Genomic DNA, 21,317 nt, shown 5'->3' with positions numbered 1-21,317 from the left:
TGGTACCAGTTAGAAGAGAAATGAACTCTTTTTGGTTTGCCATTCGACTTGAGTTGGATAAAAAGGATTTGTGAGGCCTGTCTTTACCAAATTTGGGGGCCAACGCAGTCCGTATGGGTGTGCAAAAATCGAATTGAAAAAATTCTATTGGTTTATTGCGATTGAGTTTCCAATTACAATACAAGGTGATCCCAACTACAAAGACGATAACAATTTCTGCAAAGTTGATATTCATACATGACTGCATCAATATCAGAGATTAACTTGGGTTCACCTACTCCTGGATATTGCATTTCTTTCAAATGAATGTGCTAAAAAATGACTACTTAAATGTTCAAACTTTGATAAATCGAACCCCCAAAAACATATTGTCTCAAGCAACATAACAATTGTATGAAAAAGAAGCAACATTACAATGGAAATGCCAAATAAAGAGAAGAATAGGACTAGAAAACATTGTTTCAGGATCTTTTTTTTTTTTCAAGCAGCACTGCGTAGACGCATGGGAATGTTGTTGATATCAAGTTGCTGGCAGTTATTGATTTCTACATTGGAAAGAATAGGCATGGCTGTATTGTCCACCTCGACTCTCTTCAGCTCAGACAAATTCAGGAGTCGTAAACATTTCAGCTGAGGGAAACCTTTAGCAGAACACACCATTTTCTTCCCCATATAAGCATTATCAGAGAGGATAAGAATCCCTAAACTAGGAAGCTTCTCCAAGATTGGCATGGGATCTACTCCAAGACAAGACTTATTAAGAACTAACTGAGAGAGATTCTGGGAGATGTTATCACACGGTGGTAGGTGGCCAATATGTCCTTTGAATTTCAAGGTTCGAAGTACTTTACACCTAAAGAATTCTAGTAGAACAGTATTCATTTCCTCTGCATAGCAATCCAAATCTATGACATCAATGCAGCATTGTAGTGGGCACTTGTTTGAAGTACTAGTTGTCATGTAACTAGTGATTGATTCAAAGTCGGAGAAATTCTCTTCAACTTTTGCTTCCAAGTACCGTAGTTTATTAAGTGTCAAGACATCATTAGCTCTACACAACCTTGTGTTGAAGTTCACCAAGGTTTTAAGTTCTGTCAAGCTATAGAGTTGCAACTTTTCACCATTTTGAGTTGCAAATTTTAGTGGAAGGTATAAATGGTTCAGCCTTCTCATCTTCCATAGAACGTTTGTGATCTTTATTTCGCCTACTCCTTCCACTCTCAAATCAAGTACTTGCAAGTTGGACAACTTGCTAATAGATGATGGCAACTCCTCTAGGACACACCCTTTGAAGCTCAGATACCTCAAGAACTCAAGATTGAAAATATCCTCAACTAGTTTCGGTCTTGGAAAGTTAATCCCATCGAAATCAACAACTCTGAGTAGTTTGAAATCTTTATAGGTTAACATTTTAGTAGGGGCGACCAATTCATGCTGGTTTCTATGAAGAGCCACTCGAAGACTACGGATAGTTTTAGCAAGTTTAGTAGGAATATCAACATTATGGTTACCTAGATATATCACGAGTCGATATGGTCCATCACTCGTAGATGAGAGAGAACAGTCCTCTTGTCTTAAATCTATGATTTTGAGAAAACATTTTTCTTCACAATTAGAGATACAAAGGTTTTTCATACCTTGAACAAAACGGCAAGCCTTGAATTTCTTGGTGGCGGGAACTTCCTCTTCTTGCAACTCTACCATACCTTCACGAGCTAGATCTATCAGATATCGCTCTATCATGTCATTCATGCTCTCCTCATTAGCACGTTGTCCTCTCCATAATAACCCTTCAATGATCCATAAATGGGACAACTTTTCTGGATCTATGGATTGATCTTCCAGGAAATGACCTAAGTAAATAAAGCATGGTTGCAAATGGTCTGGTAACTGCTGCGAAAGAGGAGCAGGGCTCCTGTTTCCCGTCTCAATAGCTATATCTTCGATTTGTTTTATGATAGTCTCCATCTTTGATTTGATCTTCTGGATACTGAAACTAAGACGTTTCATTATCCAAAGCATTTTGAGAAAATTAGTTTCTTCCCATTCCCATCTCTTTGACGATTCGATCTCGTCTTCGATTTGATAATTGAGCTGTTCAATTTGTCTCACTCTCTTTTCAATTTCATTTACTCTGTTTTTTCCTTTCAATAAAACATACATTGATTGTAGCTTTGTTAGTATGACTTTCAAATATCCTTTAGCAGATTCATTCAATGGCGCCGTTTCATCTAACTGTAAACTCCGAAGCCTTTCAACGGCCGACCGGAGAACTATCTCCGACATCCTTGTCAACGCTTTGCTTTGCTATCAAAATATATCTAAACCTTGTTGTCGAAATTATTTCATTTGTTTAAGGTTCAATCATTAATAAACTTGTCACTCCATCCATTCGTTTTAATTAATAATGTGCAAGTAATAATACATAAATATGCGTTTCAGCTTAAATTTTATTTGTGCACAAGTAAACACTTAATTAAATAAGTAGACACAAGTGACATAATACATGTCGGACGCCCAGTAGGAGATACGTGTGTTTATTTGTTCAACTTTATATAAATTTAAATATTTATTTGTATACATTAAAGAGGACATAGATATAAACTAAGATCAAGTTAAATAACACGTTTATGTATTATGTCTAATTAAAAATATGTGAAATATAATAAAATATTTTTTAATTTTGTGGTCTTAGTAGGTAGTTGAACATTGTCTTATTACTAGCCTATTCATGTATTTGGTTTGGTGGTACCATAGAGCACCTTGTCCGTAGTCGTATTAGCCTATTTATATAGTATGTGGATTTTGGTATCTAATATATATCATCTGTGGTTTACTCTATTTAGGTAATTGCACCTTGTTATTATCGTTATGGTTTCTAATAATCTGAACTGCTTTGCTATTAGTTGTTATTTTTATTTTTACTATCATTTTTTCTTTTAATCACTGTTTTGATTTGCTTGATCAGAAGACCTTTGAGAAACAACATCTTTGTGGGATTTCACGGATTATGTTATTGTTGGTAGTTTTAAATATGTAACAGAAAAAAAAATTAAATTAAAGAATTATCAAAATATGACTGAAATATTATTTTTAAAATGAACAGAAAAGGGAAGTAGGAGGTATTGCCTTTATTTAATGGTGTGCTAGTTGTAATTTTATTTTTAAAATAGATTATAGCTTATTGGAGTTATAAGTCACTCAATTTTTGGTAAATGGTGATTATAGTAATTCAATTTTGTTTTCTTTCAAAAGCCGGTCAACCTTATCAAATTAGCTTGCATAATCATTTTTGTTGGAGATATAATTTTCGGTATCTATCAAATGATGTAGTTATTGTAATTTTTTAGAAAAAAAATAAAATCAATAATTAATTTTATTGGGGACCATTCTATCATGATAACAAAAATAATAGTTAAATATTTCGATAGAAAATTAATATGTTCAGAGAAAAAGTCATACATTGAAATAAAATTTCTCATAATATAACTTTGTATAAAGTTTAATATGTAGAGATACACATCCTAAATGACATAATACGTGTCTTACATGGCACAATTTAAATCAATTTGAGTATATCTTATTATACCCCATTTTAATCGAGGTCAAATTAGTATACAATATATTGATGATTTCTAAAATAAATCACTTAATTTAAACAAGTCGCCACCTACCTATTATCAAGTTGAGTTAGGACACCTAAACTTTATAATATTAACTCCGGTTTAAGATTTATCTAACTAATTAGAGATTCTAACATAAGAGTTCAATTAATCCAAAAAAAAAGGAGTAAGACATCCTTTAAGATCCATTAAAAATAATTAACCGAACAAACTTAAACTAAATAATTAAGGTCTTATAGATTGTAGAAAATATAAATATTCATAAGTAAAGCAAACTAATGTTAAAAGTATATATGATATAATAGTATGAAAAATAGTATAGGTAACTATAAAGTTAGCATTAAGTTGATAATTAGGAAAAAAACAGTAGTTGTTTCCCAAAGATTGAGAACATTTTTAAAGGGTGTAAAAAGGGCTACTTTTATTTTTGTCTGTCTGAAACTCTCAATTATTATATAATGTGATAGGGTTATTTTTGAGCAAGATACAATCTGTCAAATTATGTGCATGGTTAATTTGATTTGTCACCTTGTTTTAAAGTAATTTTCAATAATTTTTTATGTCAAATCTTAATGCTTAAACCGATAACCGAACTGGTAATGATCAATAATCGATAAGCCAACATTTTAATTATTCTATAATAGTTTCGCATGTCTACAAGTTGATAATCGAAAAATCGAACCGATAAACTTCAAAACCGAACTAAATCGACTAATACGCAATCCTACCAGAACGTGGTTAGAATACTAGGTGCTCTTGAATGTGCAATGTTTTATTAATGTTAATGGTTCGCAGTTTGTTACAAACAAAAAAAGAAACAATATTGTTTAAGTTAATACCTCGGACTAAATACGGGATAAAATTTATATCGTGATAATCCTATCTAATCTCTTAAACCGAGCAACATTAATGAGATAATTTATAAACTCCATCCCAAAATAGCCATTTAGTTCAAGTTTGAGCTAGTGGTGTCAGTGGCAGATCCAGAATTTTTATTTGGGGGTTTAAAAAAATAAAAATATAAATGTCATACCCATCAAGTATTGAACCTACAAACTAGGGATGGTATTCGCAGCCCAAGTTATGCAATCTAGTACCATTGGACTATCTCTCCTCTTTGATTTAGGTGGTTCAAATTTAATATATGTATAAAAATATTGAAAATCTACCTTATATATACATTTTACCGAGGGGGTTCACCTACACCACGTAGGTCCGCCCCTGAGTGGTGTACCACTTAATTCTCTCATCACATATGGCCATTAGCCATACAATAACAACAAACTCAGTGAAATCCCACGAATGAGGTCTGAAGAGGATGGTCAATACGCAATTTTACTCCTGTCTTGTGAGAGACTGCTTTCGGTAGACCAATTGGCCATTAGCCATACCGGTGGAATTTTCACAAAAATCCTAAACCTCTAATGACCACGGTAGCTCCCTTAACAATCACCGAAATCTTTCATCACATGTGGCCATTAGCCATACAATAACGACAAACTTAGTGAAATCCCACAAGTGAGATCTGAAGAGGATTATTCTTACCTTGTGAAGGTAGAGAGGTAGTTTTCGGTAGACCAACTGGCCATAAGCCATACCGGTGGAGTTTTCACAAAAAACTTAAACCTCCCATGACCGTGGTAGCTCCCTCAATAACCACCAACCATGGCCATAGAATTCATTACACAAAAAAAGGACATAAAAGAAGAAACATAAGAGCAGATATATACCAATCACAAAACAGCACAAACTCTGAAAGCAAGCTATGAACAATAAGATTAGGTACACTGCAAGCCAAGAAGAGTCATAATAATCTTTACAAAAAGTCAAAATGGCAAAACCAATAGGAGAATAAAGTAATGTGCAGCTGAGAACACCCACACAACATTCCAGATACAACCAATACGTATAGAAACTTCAATGCCAAAACCCCACAGAGACGAAGCCTCGGAGAATACTAGACAAAGTGCAAACAACACCAAAAGAAGGATCGACAAGAGCTGCAAGGAGGGACACAAACACTGTTAACGAGACAACATTCAGTTGAAGACTTGAAGCTTGACAGATCAAATAGTGTTAATAAAGGAATGCAATGCAATGTCGTCAGTGTAAGCAAGGATAAATGTGTTTTAACTATCAACTTAGTCAAGAAAAGTATAAACTATTATATTCGAAAAGTATGTCATAGAAATCGAGATGAGAAAGAAATCTTTAAGCAGATTGAATTAAAATATGTAAACAAGACAAAAAAAAAAAGAACTTGTCTGACCTCTGAAAGAAGAGATTTCATTAGTCTCAATCAGAGATTGAATCGGAAGGGAAAATGTTTAGCTTGAATCCAGTGCATACACTGCAGGATTGTATTTCCCGGGCAGATTTAACCGTTGATCTGGATGTATACTCCAGTTCCATCATTTGCAGGTTGCTTATCTCCGCAAATTGTATAGGGACTTTCTCAAGCTTATCTAGATTACAAAGGACAAGCCTCTCTAAACTCGGAAAATTCCTATCAGAAGCCTCCCAATAAACTAGTTCTGACTTTTCAATCCACAATACCTTAAGACAAGAAAAAATGTAATCCTTTAACTCCCAATAATGACCCACAAATGCATTTTCTTTCAGCTTGAGGACTTCGAGGAACTCCAAATTGCCAAGTAATCTGTCCATCTCATTCCAGTCTAACATGGTACCTGATAAATTTAACTGCTTCAACCTCCTCGGGAATAGATATTCTGAACGAAGGTGCAACCTGCCTGCTACATACATTATCTTCAATTTTTCAAGGTATTCTAACTTGTACAGGCCAACCAGATTGGTTATATCCCCACGAATACCCAACTTTTTCAGATTTTGACACCTTTCAAACACATTCTCTGTGAAGCTTTCAGGTTCAATTATAGAAAGGGTTTGTAAAGCACTATGATTGTGTGTTTTTATGTCAGAGGGATGCAATTCAGCAGAGGCATTTGTGTGAAGATGCCTAAGTTGTGGCATGTTACATATGTCTGCGTGTATGTCCAATGTCTCTTGTTGAGTCGAAATTATGAGGGTTTGTAGATTCCACAGGTCCTCCATGAATTTAGGAAGGATCTTTAACGAATAACTCGATATAGCAATGTATCTCAAATGATATAGCTGAAAAAACTGCTTTTGCAATCTAGGGATTAAGATGGACTCAATGTCGAGAACCCTGAGTAGTGGAAAGGATTTCGGGATTGTCTCCAACTCATCTTGGGACATCTTAATCTTCCGAGAGGAGAAACAGAGGAATGAACGAATTCCTTCACCATAAGGCTTGGTAGAAATGAATTCTTGAACAGAAGAATCAATGCTAAGGCGGCGAAAGGTGGCTAATTCCTGATTTCTAGGGAAAGATTGCTTGACGCCTAGTTTTATTTCTTTGAAAAGATTTTCCTCACTTGCTTCAAGCGTACAGAACTCATGTAACATGTCATGCACACGGAATGATTTTATTTGGCCATTGGAGGTCCTTTGTGTTACCATCAGTAAGCTCTTGCTGACAAGTTCATTCAAGTAGTCCTCTGCTACAGTTTCAATGGTTGATTGCATTGTTTCTCGAATGAACCCTTCCGCAATCCACAACCGGATTATCTTCCAAGCAGGGATGTCGGAACCTCTAGGAAAAACACCGCAATATAAGAAGCAAGCCTTCAACTTGACATGCAAACTATCACAGCTCATCTGCACCAATTTCTTGGTCATTGAAATATCACTACCAATAATGTGTTCACTCACACCTTGATGCACTCTTTCCCACTCACTTTTTGTCTTGCCTCTCCCGGTTAGGGCTCCTGCAATCACCAAAGCTGCGAGGGGAAGTCCCATGCATTTCTGAGCTATGCACTTCCCGAGTTCTTTCAAGTCCGAGGGACATATTTCCTTGTGGAAAACCTTCTTTTGTAGTAGCTCCCAACATTCGGCGTCTGTTAGGAATTTTAAATGATGAGGGTACTTAGCCAAGTTGCCGTCTCGAGTGGTCAACAAGACTCGACTTCGTTTCATGTTGTTGGGTAAAGCAATTTTGACATCCTCCAAAGCATCCAATGTCCACACATCATCCAATACAATCAGATACTTTTCTGGAGACAAATGTTTGCGTATTACATCACCTAGAGCCTCATCAGTTACATTTTGATATTGTTCAGTATTTCTGGTGAATTGGTTGATGATGTTAAGAAACAGGTCCCTTCGGGTGTATGATTGAGAGACATACACCCAGATTTGATTGAAGAACTCATAGCTAACTTTCTTGAAAATCTTATTTGCGAGAGTTGTTTTGCCCAGACCGGGCATTCCAACGATCGGGATATACTCCAGATCATCTGATCCTCCAAGAAGACGGTTGATTATTATATTCGCCTCTTCATCAAAGCCTACAACGTCATCTTCCTCTATTACAGGAGCCTGAGATGAAACACGAGCAATTGAGATTTGATGGATGAGTTTAAGCAACATTGAAAACGAAGACGTACATTTTAAACGAGCTAGATAGCATAGCAAGATTGCTTAATCAAACTACTGATATAATTTTTAGGGGTAAATTTCATAGGTGATCCATATGCAGAAATGAAAATACAAAAAAGGGTTGCTCAAGTGGTAAGCAAGCACCCTCCAGCTTCAACCCTAAGTGTCACCAAGGGAGCAAAAGAGTGGGAGCTCTTCGGGAGGGATAAAACAAAAAAGAAAAAAAGAAACAGTAGTAGTAACTATTACTCCATAAAAATTCAATTTCTTACCATCCAACAAAATGTAAAAATGCTGTAAGATTGAAAAAAAGTTGTTTCAAGTAAATTAACTACTATTTATATTATTCCCATTCATGAAAATGGATCATATACAAAAAGATTTTGGATAGTTTGGGGAAGGGTGGGTTCTGTTTCTTTAATATATTAATTTTGGGAAAAGGGTATGATATATATGTCCACACCTTTGTTATTTAGAGCTGATATATCCTTGTTATAAAAGTGACTCATGTACACACTTACTGTTACACAATGACTCACATATACCTTTTACCTCTAACAGAAGTGAAAAATCAATTTTAAATTTAGTTTTTAAAAATTTTTATTAAGAAAAAATTCATGTAGGGGTATATTTTATACTTCTCACGTATTGTTTTTTGTTTTTTCTGATTGAACGGTTAGTTTGAATTTATTATTTTGATGGTCAAATTTATTTTTTCACTAACTTTCTTATAAAATTTATTATATTTGCCCCAATTATTTTATAGGTAAAAATAAATTACAATCTGGAACATAATTAGTTTTAAATGTTTATCCTTACTTTTTTCTCTTTTTTCATTCACACTTTTCCCCCCCTCATATTCTTACACTAAAGAATGAAAGAAAAAATAAAATGAGAATAAGAAACTCAAATAATGATAGTCAAAGAAGTAAAAAAAATCATGTTTGAAAAGAATCATATATACTTCTACATGTTTTTTTAAAAAATTAAATATCAAAAAAATAAATTTTAAATTATTATTTTTTACTTCCGTTAGATAAAAGGGTATATGTGAACCACTTTTGTAACGATAAGGATATATATGAGCATTTTTGTAACGGTATATGTGGACCACTTTTGTAACAAGGAGTAAATCAGCTCTAAGTGACAAAGTTAAGGAGTATATCAAACCCTTTTTCCATTAATTTTTACATACTCAAAGTTTTGTGATTTTTGTTTTAGAAAATATAGTTAAGTAACTATAGTGAAAAAGGGGGCAAATGTACCTTCAACTTTGCGATTTTAGAGCAAATATACCATTCGTTAAAAAAAGTGGTGCATATATATCCTCGCCGTCTAATGAATGATGTATATATATACTCGTCGTTTACGAAATGGTCAATATTTACCCTTTTTGTTAATAGACTGCACTAAAAAAATATTCTAACACTAGTTTTTTTAATTTCAAAAATGTCACATGGCTTCAAAAAATTATCTCATACTTTTTTTTTATCTGCACAAACCCAACCCAATAAAAAAAACCTCAATCTCTCTTTAATTCAGACTTGACCCAAACTCATTTAATGATATAGAGGGATTGAGTTTTTTTTTTTTTTTTTTCACTTTGTCGGTTTTGAAGAGGTAAAAAACTGAGCAAGGTAAGTTTTTAAACCATTTGATAATCTTAGAGTTAAAAAATCAAGTTTAGAATTTTTTTAAAATTCGGATGGTTAACCGAAAGGATAAATATGCACTATATATTTAACAAGGATATATTCATTCTAAATTACAAGGAAATATTGCCCCCCTCCCCCTCCCTAAAAAATAAAGTGTAAATATGTGTCATCTATGAAATTTACCCTTATTTTTAGTAGGCATGTGTTATTTTTTTTTTAATTCTATAAACTTTAATGAAAATTAGAGTAAAGAATTAAGAGGATCCACAAACCTCAAGAATTTAGTACTACTAATTCTTAGTTAGCATTTGGCATAAATTTTTACATATCTATTTGATCAAATTTTTAAATATTTTCAAGTTGATCATACTCGTTTTTTGAGACTTCGATTGAGAAAGAAGATAAAATAAATTCATTTAAAATGCAAAACCAAACACAAAAATACACAACAACAACATATTCAGAGAGAGGTTGTTTACAAAGTGAGGTTGGAAGAATAGAAGAACGTACACAGACTTTAGAGATAGATAAGTTATTTACAAAGTGAGGTCTGAGAGAATAAAGTGTACTCTTAGCATATTGATGTTGTTTTCGATAAACTGGAAACTTAAAAATTCAAATTCAAATTCAAAAGCTGAAATAACTTGAAAGGGAAAGATGGTTACCCTTGTGAGCTGAAGAGCAGTTTGTTTTGAATCATCATATTGAAAAGACATAGAAAGTCCATAAGCAGCATCTTTTCGAATTTCTTTCAATTTCTCCATAATCAATCTGATCTCTACTCCACAACGCTTACCTTTCACGACATAACACAGATCGAAAATCTTAAATATCGATCGCTTTTCCTTATTTAATTTGGCTTCAATCATGAATTTATCAATCGAATTCTCAGCTTTATTGACTTGTCTGTTCAACTCTTTGACAAAATGTTTCAGAATTTCACTACCTCTCCGATTTCTGTTCGCTTCGATTAGAAAAGCTCTCAAATGATCAAGCTCACTTAACAGACAAGTCAATTCATCCTCTATCGAAGCAATTAGATCTGCACTATCCCGCAATTGCTCCGTCAATTTATTTAACACAAACTCCACTGTTGTATCCGCCATTTTTGCTGTTTCTCTCTCTCTGTGTGGAGAGAAAGAGAAAGAGACCAATTTTTTCACAAGTTGACTCCAACTTCACCAATCTCATTTTTGTTTTTTTTTGTTCTCATCACTGTTACTGTTTCATAATCTACTGTATTATATTATTACAGAGAATATAATATTTGAATAAATTGTATTATTCAATCGTCGTTACACAAAATGGAATAGGGATTGAGCTTTTTGTTTCATTATATTATTGTAATGAATATAATATTTGAATATATTATATTATTCTTAGTCGCTCCACAAATGAAAATGGGTAGAGCTGCTATAAAAAATGTAAGGTGAAGAATAAATTAAACAGAGGAGAGCCTAAAATGCCCGTCAACTATTTGAATTGGTACAAAATTATCATTTGTCCATCTTTTGGCCCTCAAATTCCTTTGAGCTAAAAGGTTGACGTCGAGGGTATTTGAGGCCAAAAGGTGGATGGAGTGTAATTTTGTACCAATTCGAATTGTTGAGGGCATTTTAAACTCTTTTCCGTAAAATAAAATTATTAAATAATAAGTAAAAGACAAAATATTAAGTTAACGATTTTTTAAATTGGCTTTCCAATTGGCACATTTCTTAGCTAATATCGGAGCTCGAACCCAAGAGTTGCAGAAAATCATATATATCTTTGTTGATACAACAACGGGGAAAGAGTAACTAACTAAAAGTGCAGAGGATTAGTAGGTGCAAATGGAGATATTAGCTGCAACAAAGAAGCTTAAACATTTGGCTTTGGCTGAAGAAACAGAACTGATTGGATCTGGAGCATACGACGAAATCATCAACACAGTTGAGTCTATGATGAATTTGCAAATAACAGATACGGAGCGAGTGAAGGAAATTGAAGAGCTAGTCTATAGCATTGAGCATGTGATCCAAACTTATGGCGTTTCCAAGAGACATCGCGCTGCTTCCCAGAAACAGGCCAAGTCTGAGATCACTACTTTGTGTACAAAGATCAAACAATTTGCTTCACCTCATCATGTCGTGCACATGCACTACAACATCAACCAACAATTGATCACGCAAAACAACAACTTTGTGTACAAGCATGAAGACGGTGTACCTGTTGGATTGGATGAAGAAAAAGACCTGATTATACAGGTTTTGTTAGCTGATGGTTCAAAAGTACTCGACTTCCTAGCAATTTCCATATGGGGACATAGTGGCACTGGAAAGATGATTCTTGCTAATGAAATATACAAGGACACTCGAATTGTTGATGAGTTCAGACATCATCGGGTCAAGATTCGTGTATCTGATAACATCAATCCCCATGATGCACTTCTACATGTTCTTAAATCATTTGAAGATCATGTAGATGATAGGTATGCTGCAATGCCCACAATAAATTTGGAAAAATGTGTCAGCCAACATCTCCAAGAGTCGAGGACGTTGATTGTTCTAGAAGACGTACGATCAATTGATGATTGGCGGATGTTGCCTTCTGTCCTGAGAGCTAAAGATTGCAGAATACTGTTTACGACTCGAGCAAGAGAAGTAGCAGAAAGTATAACTCACACAGTGTATATTCATCAAAAGAGGCCTTTAAATGTAGTAAACAGCTGGACGTTGCTTAAGAATATAGTTTGGCCTGAAATGGATCCAGGTAATGCTTGTTCTTTGATTTCTAGTACTATCTGTTGTTCCTTGTACTTCGATTAAACTACTAGTATTATTTTTGTAGTTAATTAGTGTTCCATTTTTCCCCTTCTTTTCAGTATGCTATCTTCGGTATTTTGTCTGTGTGGCTTCTTCAATTATGTTATTTCTTTTCCCAAACTGCTTTGATATACTTGTCCTTGAGCCGAGGGTCCTCTGAGGCAGGTTCTATGTTGTTGATACTTGCAATTAGAGAACTCTGATCATGCTTTCGTTTAACATATTAATTTTGTAGAGGAAGGGAAACAAAGTTTTATACTATATAGTTTAATATCAGAGAACCCGAACTGCTTTGTTATGTTTTTTGTTTGAGCTGAGGTTCTATCCAAAACAACCTCTATACCTGCCAAGTAGGGGTAAGATCTGCGTACATACTAACCTCGAGTAAGTTAAATGGTATCTTATGACATGTCTTTTTTTATGATCAGGAGCTGAAATCGAACCAGCAAAGGAGAGAATGGGTACGCAAATGGTAAAACTGTGTGAAGGTATACCGGGGGCGATTGTTGCACTTGCGAAACAGTTAAAAGGAAAGAATCCAAGTGAGTGGGAGACGGTGCAGAAAAATGCCCGACGATATCTTTCCCAAGTTATGGCTCCAAGTTATGGCGAGTTGTTGGACGATCAAAAACTATATTTTCTTTACTTGGGGCATTTTAGAGAAGATCCACAGATAGAACCAGAGAAGTTGTCTCATTTATGGGAACTTGAAGGTTTGATATCATCGCAGAGTTATGGAAGTGAGATGACAACTTTTGACATAACACAAGAACGGTTGATGGTTCTAGATCAGAAGCGAATGATAGACGTGAGACAGATAATAGAGGTGATCAAGTCTTGCAGCCTTGTAGGATTAATGGGAGATATGTGCCTGTCAAAAGCGGAAGAGACAGGTTTTCTCAAGGTCTTGGATTTACAAATGAGTACTGGAGATCATAATCAACCTTCCTTTTCTTATAGCAAGACACGTAGGCTCGTGATTTATCTAGGGAAGTATGATGCTCGAGTTACACCGGAGTTAGCTCCAAACCTTTGGAGTCTTCGAATCATCAGAGTACATAATCATCAACAACTAGAGGAGTTTGTATGGCCATCCATAATAATGTCAAATATCAAGAAATTCAAGGGGTTAAGGATTCTTGATTTTGGGAGGGTAGACTTTCCAAAAGGGAAACTCCCCGGAGGCATTTTTGATCTACCATTCTTGAGGTATCTGAGTTTCGAAGGATGCTTCCTGACGGAGTTACCCTCGTCTATCAGCAACTTGTCATACTTGCAAGTCCTTGATTTGAGAATCAAAGATACTTGCAACATTATCTTACCAGACGTGTTGCAGAAAATGGGAAGGTTGCAACATTTGTATCTTCCACGAGCATTCCAATCTCAAAATAAGAAAAAACTCCGACTTGATGGATTGGCAAAGCTTCAGACACTGAAGAACTTCAACTCCAAGTTGTGTGAAATACACGATCTCTTCAAATTGAAAAAACTCCAGAACATAGATGCAAAGGTTGAAGGGAGTCTTGAGGATCTCAAGTCAATAACTGACCTTATGAAAAATACTGATCATGACCAAATGTGGCTTCGTTCCTCCATCGAAGTTAAAAACTTCGATTGTTATACAGAAACAAAGCATATTGTCTTTCGTGAGTTATTAAAATCCGGGGTTCCACCAATACTGTCTTTTCAGGGTCATATTGGCCAACTACCACCACACGATGATATCTCTCAAAGTTTCACGGAGATTGTCCTTCATAGCACTCAACTCGTGATAGATCCAATGACAACACTAGAGAAGCTTGTCAAGCTAAGGCTTCTAGTGCTCGACGATGATGCTTTCCAAGGGGAAAAGATGGTATGTTCTGCTGCGGGTTTTCCAGAGCTCAAACACTTGCAACTCTCAAGATTATTCAACTTCAAGGAATGGAAGGTGGAAATGTTAGCCATGCCAAGGCTTTCTCATCTCAAAATTGAACACTGCAATAAACTGGAAACGCTCCCAGATAATTCAGAATTTCTCGACTCTCTTCACGAATTCAAGATGATAAAGATGCCTAAACCATTTACTCAAAAGGTTTCTCAGAGATACGAAAACGTCAAGTCTACGCCTTCTCTCATAATACTTGATTGATTATCAACTTAAAATTTAATCTTTTCAAATGTCTTGTGCTTGATGTACAAATGAACATCTCTTGTACATAAAATTAGAAACAAGTTTCTTCTTGTACCCAACTCACTTCTTCTTGTAGGTTTATAACATCATAATCACTTAAACTTCAAATAAAAGATGTCAAAGTTTATGCATTACATCCACTTATCCCTCTTCTTATCTTTCATTTTTGTTCCCTTCTTCATACTTAGTTTGTATTGATACACATGGCTAGAGCCACCTTAGGCGAAGGGTGGTATGGTGCACACTCGTCATTGGAAAATTATTATGCGGTATATATGAGGTTAAATATTAGCTATTACGCGTGATACATATAATTTTGCATACCCTTAACACAACTGAGAAGAAAATTGCACATTCTTCGTCGAATTTCTGGCTCCGCTACCGCTGATACACAACTTCTAAAAAAACAAAAACAAAGTAGGGGTTTGGCCCTAGGATTTGGAAGCTTGATTTCAAATCTGTGTTTGTTTATGAAATTTGCACAGAATTCAACTTCAAATCTCTAATTCTCTAGAATTGAATTTGGAATTCTAAATTGTGATTTCAATTTTTTAGATATAAAACTTGACCCATAAATTAATTTTTACAAAAAAGAAGAGAAAAGACCCATACTAAATTTTATAAAAAAATAATAATTCATGTTTGACGTTAAGAGATTGTTTGTACCAGGTAAGAAAATTTATCAAAGAATGGTTATACTATTATTGTCGATTTATTGGACGAATGAATCTTTTTAAAATTATATTTATTTGAAAGTTTGTAATAACATGTAGTAATCATAAATATTTATTTATAAAAAAAATAGTGATATGTGATTTATTAATTCGACGAGATAGGATACTCTAATACCTTATTTATGATGATCATTTGGCAAGACTATTTTTGGTACGTGTATATTACACATTTAGTCACGATCGTAATAGGGTGTACACCATTCATCGGAAGAGCAAAGTTGTCACGTGGACGAAATTTTATGGACAAATTAAGTTCTCACGTGTCTTTTGGCGCTTGTATTCAAATATTTGATCTCGTCAATTTTCGAGATATGTTTTAATAAATAATTAATAATAGTTCAAATATAAAACACAAATACCTAATAATTCAAAAATGTTATTGATTAACCAAATTATTTGAATGAAGACTTTTTATGTTTTAAAATTCAATAGGCCGATCAAGTTGCATAATATGTCTTAACATATGTTATTTTAATGTACAAAAAAAATTAAAATAATAAGACACGTTACTTCTAAATAGACTAGATACCTAGCCAACTACACATAATTGGAGCATGATATTTTATTGGAATAATAATTCGGAATAGGAATTTTAAGTTGTTTAGAATTTATTATTTTTGATATTTGTTTAATTAATGTTTAGTTAGAATTTGTTTGTCCTAGTTTATATAGGAATAAGCTTTATAGTCCTAATTTAATTTGATTTCTTACTATTATAAATAAGGATGTTGGTAGGTTATTTTCAATACACAGAAAAACACACAAAAAAAATACAAAAAATATAGAATATATAGAAAAGATAGAACAAGAGATTTTGTGGTAAGATTCAAGAATAGCTATCCTGATAAAGAATTAAAGAGTTTCCTTCATATTTTTTATGTTTATGTTTGTATTTGTTTTGTAGTTGGATCAACCGTCCCATGATGTGTTAAGGCTAAATTAATGAATTAATGATTGTCTTAGCTCTGTTGACAGATGTATAACTCACCTAAAATATTAAGAAAACATATAAAAAGAAATTCAATAAAAAAAATTGGTTAAAATAAATTGATTGACTTATGGATTTATATGAACATAATAGTTTAGATAGAGTCAGTAATCTTAATAAAAAAAATTAAACAAGTTGTAGAGATGTGTGTAATATAATTGAAGAGATTCAACAAGTTGTAGATAATTTATTCTTAATTAATATTTGACTAAGAAAATTTGATTAAACTTAGCTCTTTCAACATACATATATAGTTCGAAAAAGGGCCAAAATTATTCCTGAACTTTGAAAAATAGTTTATTCATGCCCTTCGTTATACTTTAGGGCCAATTATACCCTTACCGTTATACTTTGGGCCAAATATGCCCTTGAGTATAACGGAGTGCCACGTGTCGGTTTCTCAGTGGCCAACTTATTTCCCCTTTTAAATCTGTTTTTTTTTGTTTTTTTTTTAAATCTGTTTTTAAAATCTATTCTTTTATCTGTTTTTAAAATCTATTTTTTTTATCTGTTTTTTTTAAAATCTGTTCCGTTTTTTAATCTGTTTTTAAATCTTTTTTAAAAATCTATTTTTTTAAATCTGTTTTTAAATTATTATTTTTTAAGCTGTTTTTTAAATCTATTTTTTAATCTGTTTTTAAATCTACTTTTTAAATTTGTTCCCTTTTTTTATCTGTTTTTAAATCATTTTTTAAAATCTATTTTTTTAAATCTGTTTTTTTATCTGTTTTTTAAAATCTATTTTTTTATATGTTTTTTAAATCTATTTTTTTTATCTGTTTTTAAATCTGCTTTTTAAATCTATTTGTTTAAATCTGTTTTTTAAAATTTGTGTAAATAAGAGGGGAAATAAGTTGGCCACTGAGAAACCGACATGTGGCACTCCGTTATATTCAAGGGCATATTTGGCCCAAAGTATAACGGTAAGGGTATAATTGGCCCTAAAGTATAACGAAGGGCATAAATAAACTATTTTTTAAAATTCAGGGGTAATTTTGACCCTTTTCCGTATATAGTTTCGTCATTATCCAGGGCAGGGCAGGGTGGATCTTAAGAGAAACTTATAGATTTATGTGAACGATCAGTAGCTTATGCGTGAACTTTCTATATGTAATACAAAAATTATTAAATATTAATGAATAATCAATCATAATTTAGTAATTATTACTGTATATTAATTTAAAATCGTTATAAAAATTCATAAATTTAAAAGTATAAGCCCATCTGTATCGTCTATTTGGGACCTATTAATTTTAGAGTTTTGCAAGTTGGGCATATTGCCTTTGCAAGAAAACATGAAAATATAAGTTATCGTTTAGGTGTCTAAGAAACATACAGAGTATGGTGCAAGATTCTCTTTTTGTGAGTTTATTTTTTGAACCGTCATGTGTTTGTGTTTTTTATTTGAATTATTATCAATTATTTATATGCATCAAAATTAATGAGTCATTTTCATGTAAACGAAATTTTAATATGGGCAAATTGAGTTGTCACTCGCCTTTTAGCAATTGTATTCAAATACTAGGTCTAGTTAGCATCAACGTATGATTTAATAAATAGTTTTTTTTTTATAAATAGTTGATGATAGTTTAAATAGAAAATGCACTTTGACCATTATCTATTTGTAAATGCATAACTAGTTAATTACCAAAAAAAAACACTAATTTATTACTGGTCTAGTTTTTTCTTGAAGAAATGAAAATAATAGAAAATTGAGAAAGGTCATAACTCATATGTGAATGAATAGAATACACAGATCAAGTTGCATAATATAACCAATGTATAAAAATATTAAAATAATAAAATATGTAACTTGTAAAACTACTACCTACCTAACCAATTAGATTCCATTAGATCGTGATATTTTTTATGTTTATGTTTGTATTTATTCTATAAAAAAACTAAATTTGATTAGACGTTTACCCTAACATGTCAATAATAGATTAGTGAATGATTATTTTAACCTTGTTAATTTGTTGCAAATGTTGAATCAATCATAGTATCAGAGACCAACACATAGCCAACAATTTTAATAATGTTGTGCTGTGGATGTCCATTTTGTCCCTTATCTTTTTTGCTTTTCTTTCTTTTCTCTTTCCTTTTTTTTTTCATAAAAAATATTCTGAATTATTTTTTCACTTTTTTATTGCTGAACACCACAATGAACTGTTAATGAAACATCATGATAGTCGACCCGCTGGTTCTTTGCCACTCCTTGAAGTGAATCAGAGAAAATTATAACCAACGAGAAATAGGTCATGGCCCCAGTCGTGGTCGTGGTCATTATCGAAGAAGAAATTATAATCATGATGCTCGGTTGACACCGAGAAATGATCAACAGTACAAAAAGAAGAGTGAAAAGCCAGAAGCTTTACCAAAGAAAAATTCAAAAAATATATTTCATATATGTGGAGGTATGGGCACTGCTCACGGACTTGCCGATCATCAAAATGTCTGGTTCAGCTATATCAGACATCCTTGAAGAGGGCAGAAAATAATTCAAGGACAAACTTTATCTCTGAAGATAATATTGAGCCTATGCATCTGGATGTAGCTGATTTCTTTAATTTTCCAGAAGAAAATATGAATATTGATAACCCTAAAAATATTTAAATAATTTTCTTTTTATTTGTATTTCTAGTCCATGTAAATAAATAAAAGTTGTATAATGAGCCATGTATTAATTATAATATTTACCTTATTTCTTTTTGAAGAAAAATATGGATATGCCTCAAATTTTGTTTGGATCAATGATCAATCATGAGGATATTTGTGTAATTGATAGTGAAACAACTAATGTCATTTTTAAAAATGAGAAATATTTTTTCAACTTACTTAGAAGAAAAACAAATGTTACTACAATTTCTGGTAATTCAAAAATGATTGAAGGCTCCGAAAGAGCTACTATATTTCTGCCTAAGGGGACAAAGATTGTTATAGAAGATGCATTATTCTCTTCTAAATCCCCAAGAAACTTGTTAAGTTTTAAAGATATCCGCAGAAATGGATATTATGTTGAGACACTATATGAAATGAATACTGCATACCTTGGTATAACCAAAAGTGTCTCAGGCCAGAAATATATTTTGAAAAAATTACCAACTTTTTCATCTGGCTTATATTATGCAAAAATTAGTGCAATTGAAGCACATATGATCGTAAACCAAAAGTTTACTAATCTAAATATATTTGTGCTATTACATGATCGGATAGGTCATCTTGGATCAATAATGATAAGACGAATTCTTGAAAATTCAACTAGACATCCGTTAAAGAATCAAAAGATTCTTACGAATGATGAATTTTCATGTGCTACTTGTTATCAAGGCAAATTAATTGCTAGACCATCGACCCTGAAGTTTGGAATCGAATCTCCTGACTTTTTAGAGCGTATACATGGAGATATATGTGGACCTATTCATCCACCTAGTGGATTGTTTAGATATTTTATGGTCCTAATAGATGCATCGTCTAGATGGTCTCATGTGTGCCTTTTATCATCTCGCAACCTGGTGTTTGCGAAGATGTTAGCATAAATAATAAGATAAAAGGCACAATTCTCAGACTATTCAATTAAAATTATTCGACTTGATAATGCTGGAGAATTTACATCCCAAGCTTTTGATGATTATTTTTTATCAATTGGGATAAAAATTAAACATCCTGTTGCTCATGTTCATACTCAAAATGGCCTTGCAGAGTCATTTATTAAGCGCATACAATTGATAGCCAGACCTTTACTAATGAAAACAAATTGCCAATTACTATTTGGGGTCATGCTATCTTATATGCAACAGCACTTGTACATCTCAGACCGACACATTATAATAAATACTCTTTATTACAATTAGTATTTGGTCATGAGCCAAATATAGCCCATCTACGAATTTTTGGTTGTGCTGTATATGTGCCTGTAGCACCATCACAACGTACAAAAATGGACCCTCAACGAAGGTTGGACATATATGTTGGGTTTGACTCACCCTCCATAATTCGCTATCTTGAACAGTTGACAGGAGATTTATTTACTGCTCGATTTGCAGATTGTCGGTTTGATGAAATAATTTTTTCGCCATTAAGGGGAGAGATAAAAGACCCCTAAGAGAAATTGCGTGAAAGGTTTCATCACTATCTCATTTTGATCTACGTATCCACACATGTGAGTAGGAGGTCCAAAAGATCATCCACATACAGAACATAGCAAATCAAATGCCAGATGCATTTTCTGATTTGAAACGGATAACTAAGTCACATATCCTTACAGTGAATATGCCTATCCGAATTGATGTTCCAAAAGGACCATCTACTAGTATCATAGCTTCTGAATTCCAAACATACCTGAAGCATGGTAGACCGTTGGGTTCAAAAGATAAAAATCCTAGAAAGAGAAGCTTAAGGAATAACAAAAATAATACTACAAAAGAAACCCCCAAAGAAGGTCAAGATTTGAGTAATCCTGACATTCTTGAAGAAATCAATGAACCTAAGACTCAAGTGAATGAAGAACTTTCAATAAGTTCTACTGGTGATGAGATAAATTTAGATCGATCGAAAATTACAGTGGACAATATTTTTGCATATAATGTTGCACTTAACCTCATGCAAGATAGTGAAAGTCTTGAGCCTAAATCTGTCGAATAATGTCGACGTAGATGTGATTGGACAGAATGACAAAAGGCAATTCAATCAGAATTAGACTCACTTGCTAAACGCGAGATTTTTGGACCTGTAGCCCAAACCCCTAAATGTGTAAAATTAGTTGACTATAAATGGGGTTTTATCCGAAAATGAAATGAGAGAAATAAAATTGTAAGATACAAGGCATGCCTTGTTGCACAAGGATTCTCTCAAAGACCCG

At 33.2% G+C, this 21,317-nt stretch overlaps 3 protein-coding genes across 3 annotated transcripts; 1 reads left to right on the top strand and 2 right to left on the bottom strand.

The window, feature by feature from the left end:
• Window positions 1–43: 43 nt before the first annotated feature.
• Window positions 44–2,326, bottom strand: LOC129893855 (probable disease resistance protein RXW24L). Its single transcript, XM_055969276.1, has one exon. The coding sequence runs from the start codon at window positions 2,284–2,286 to the stop codon at window positions 481–483; it is 1,806 nt and encodes a 601-aa protein (XP_055825251.1). The 5' UTR covers window positions 2,287–2,326; the 3' UTR covers window positions 44–480.
• A 3,050-nt stretch (window positions 2,327–5,376) lies between these two features.
• LOC129893854 (putative late blight resistance protein homolog R1A-3) lies at window positions 5,377–10,965 on the bottom strand. The gene is made up of 3 exons (XM_055969274.1): window positions 10,429–10,965; window positions 5,893–8,048; window positions 5,377–5,623 (listed from the first exon to the last, which is right to left on the bottom strand). The coding sequence occupies exons 1-2, from the start codon at window positions 10,867–10,869 to the stop codon at window positions 5,919–5,921; spliced, it is 2,571 nt and encodes an 856-aa protein (XP_055825249.1). The 5' UTR covers window positions 10,870–10,965; the 3' UTR covers window positions 5,377–5,623; window positions 5,893–5,918.
• A 560-nt stretch (window positions 10,966–11,525) lies between these two features.
• On the top strand, window positions 11,526–14,818 carry LOC129895530 (probable disease resistance protein RF9). Its single transcript, XM_055971253.1, has 2 exons — window positions 11,526–12,511; window positions 12,993–14,818. Exons 1-2 carry the CDS (start codon window positions 11,593–11,595, stop codon window positions 14,693–14,695), a joined length of 2,622 nt encoding a protein of 873 aa, XP_055827228.1. The 5' UTR covers window positions 11,526–11,592; the 3' UTR covers window positions 14,696–14,818.
• The last annotated feature ends 6,499 nt before the right edge of the window (window positions 14,819–21,317 follow it).

The sequence above is a fragment of the Solanum dulcamara genome, chromosome 7 (assembly GCF_947179165.1).
Source record: "Solanum dulcamara chromosome 7, daSolDulc1.2, whole genome shotgun sequence".
Taxonomy (NCBI): Eukaryota; Viridiplantae; Streptophyta; class Magnoliopsida; order Solanales; family Solanaceae; genus Solanum; species Solanum dulcamara.
The sequence above is the reverse complement of the archived record's forward strand: the minus strand, read 5'-3'. Positions and strand labels throughout refer to the sequence as shown.

Bases quoted from the DNA above. Each gene is read 5' to 3' on its own strand.
- LOC129893854 (XM_055969274.1), bottom strand. From the start codon at position 10,869: ATGGCGGATACAACAGTGGAGTTTGTGTTAAATAAATTGACGGAGCAA. The intron at 8,049-10,428 runs GTAACCATCTTT...GTTTCATCTCAG, and splicing joins CTGCTCTTCAGCTCACAAGG to GCTCCTGTAATAGAGGAAGA.
- LOC129895530 (XM_055971253.1), top strand. From the start codon at position 11,593: ATGGAGATATTAGCTGCAACAAAGAAGCTTAAACATTTGGCTTTGGCT. The intron at 12,512-12,992 runs GTAATGCTTGTT...TTTTATGATCAG, and splicing joins TTGGCCTGAAATGGATCCAG to GAGCTGAAATCGAACCAGCA.
- LOC129893855 (XM_055969276.1), bottom strand. From the start codon at position 2,286: ATGTCGGAGATAGTTCTCCGGTCGGCCGTTGAAAGGCTTCGGAGTTTA.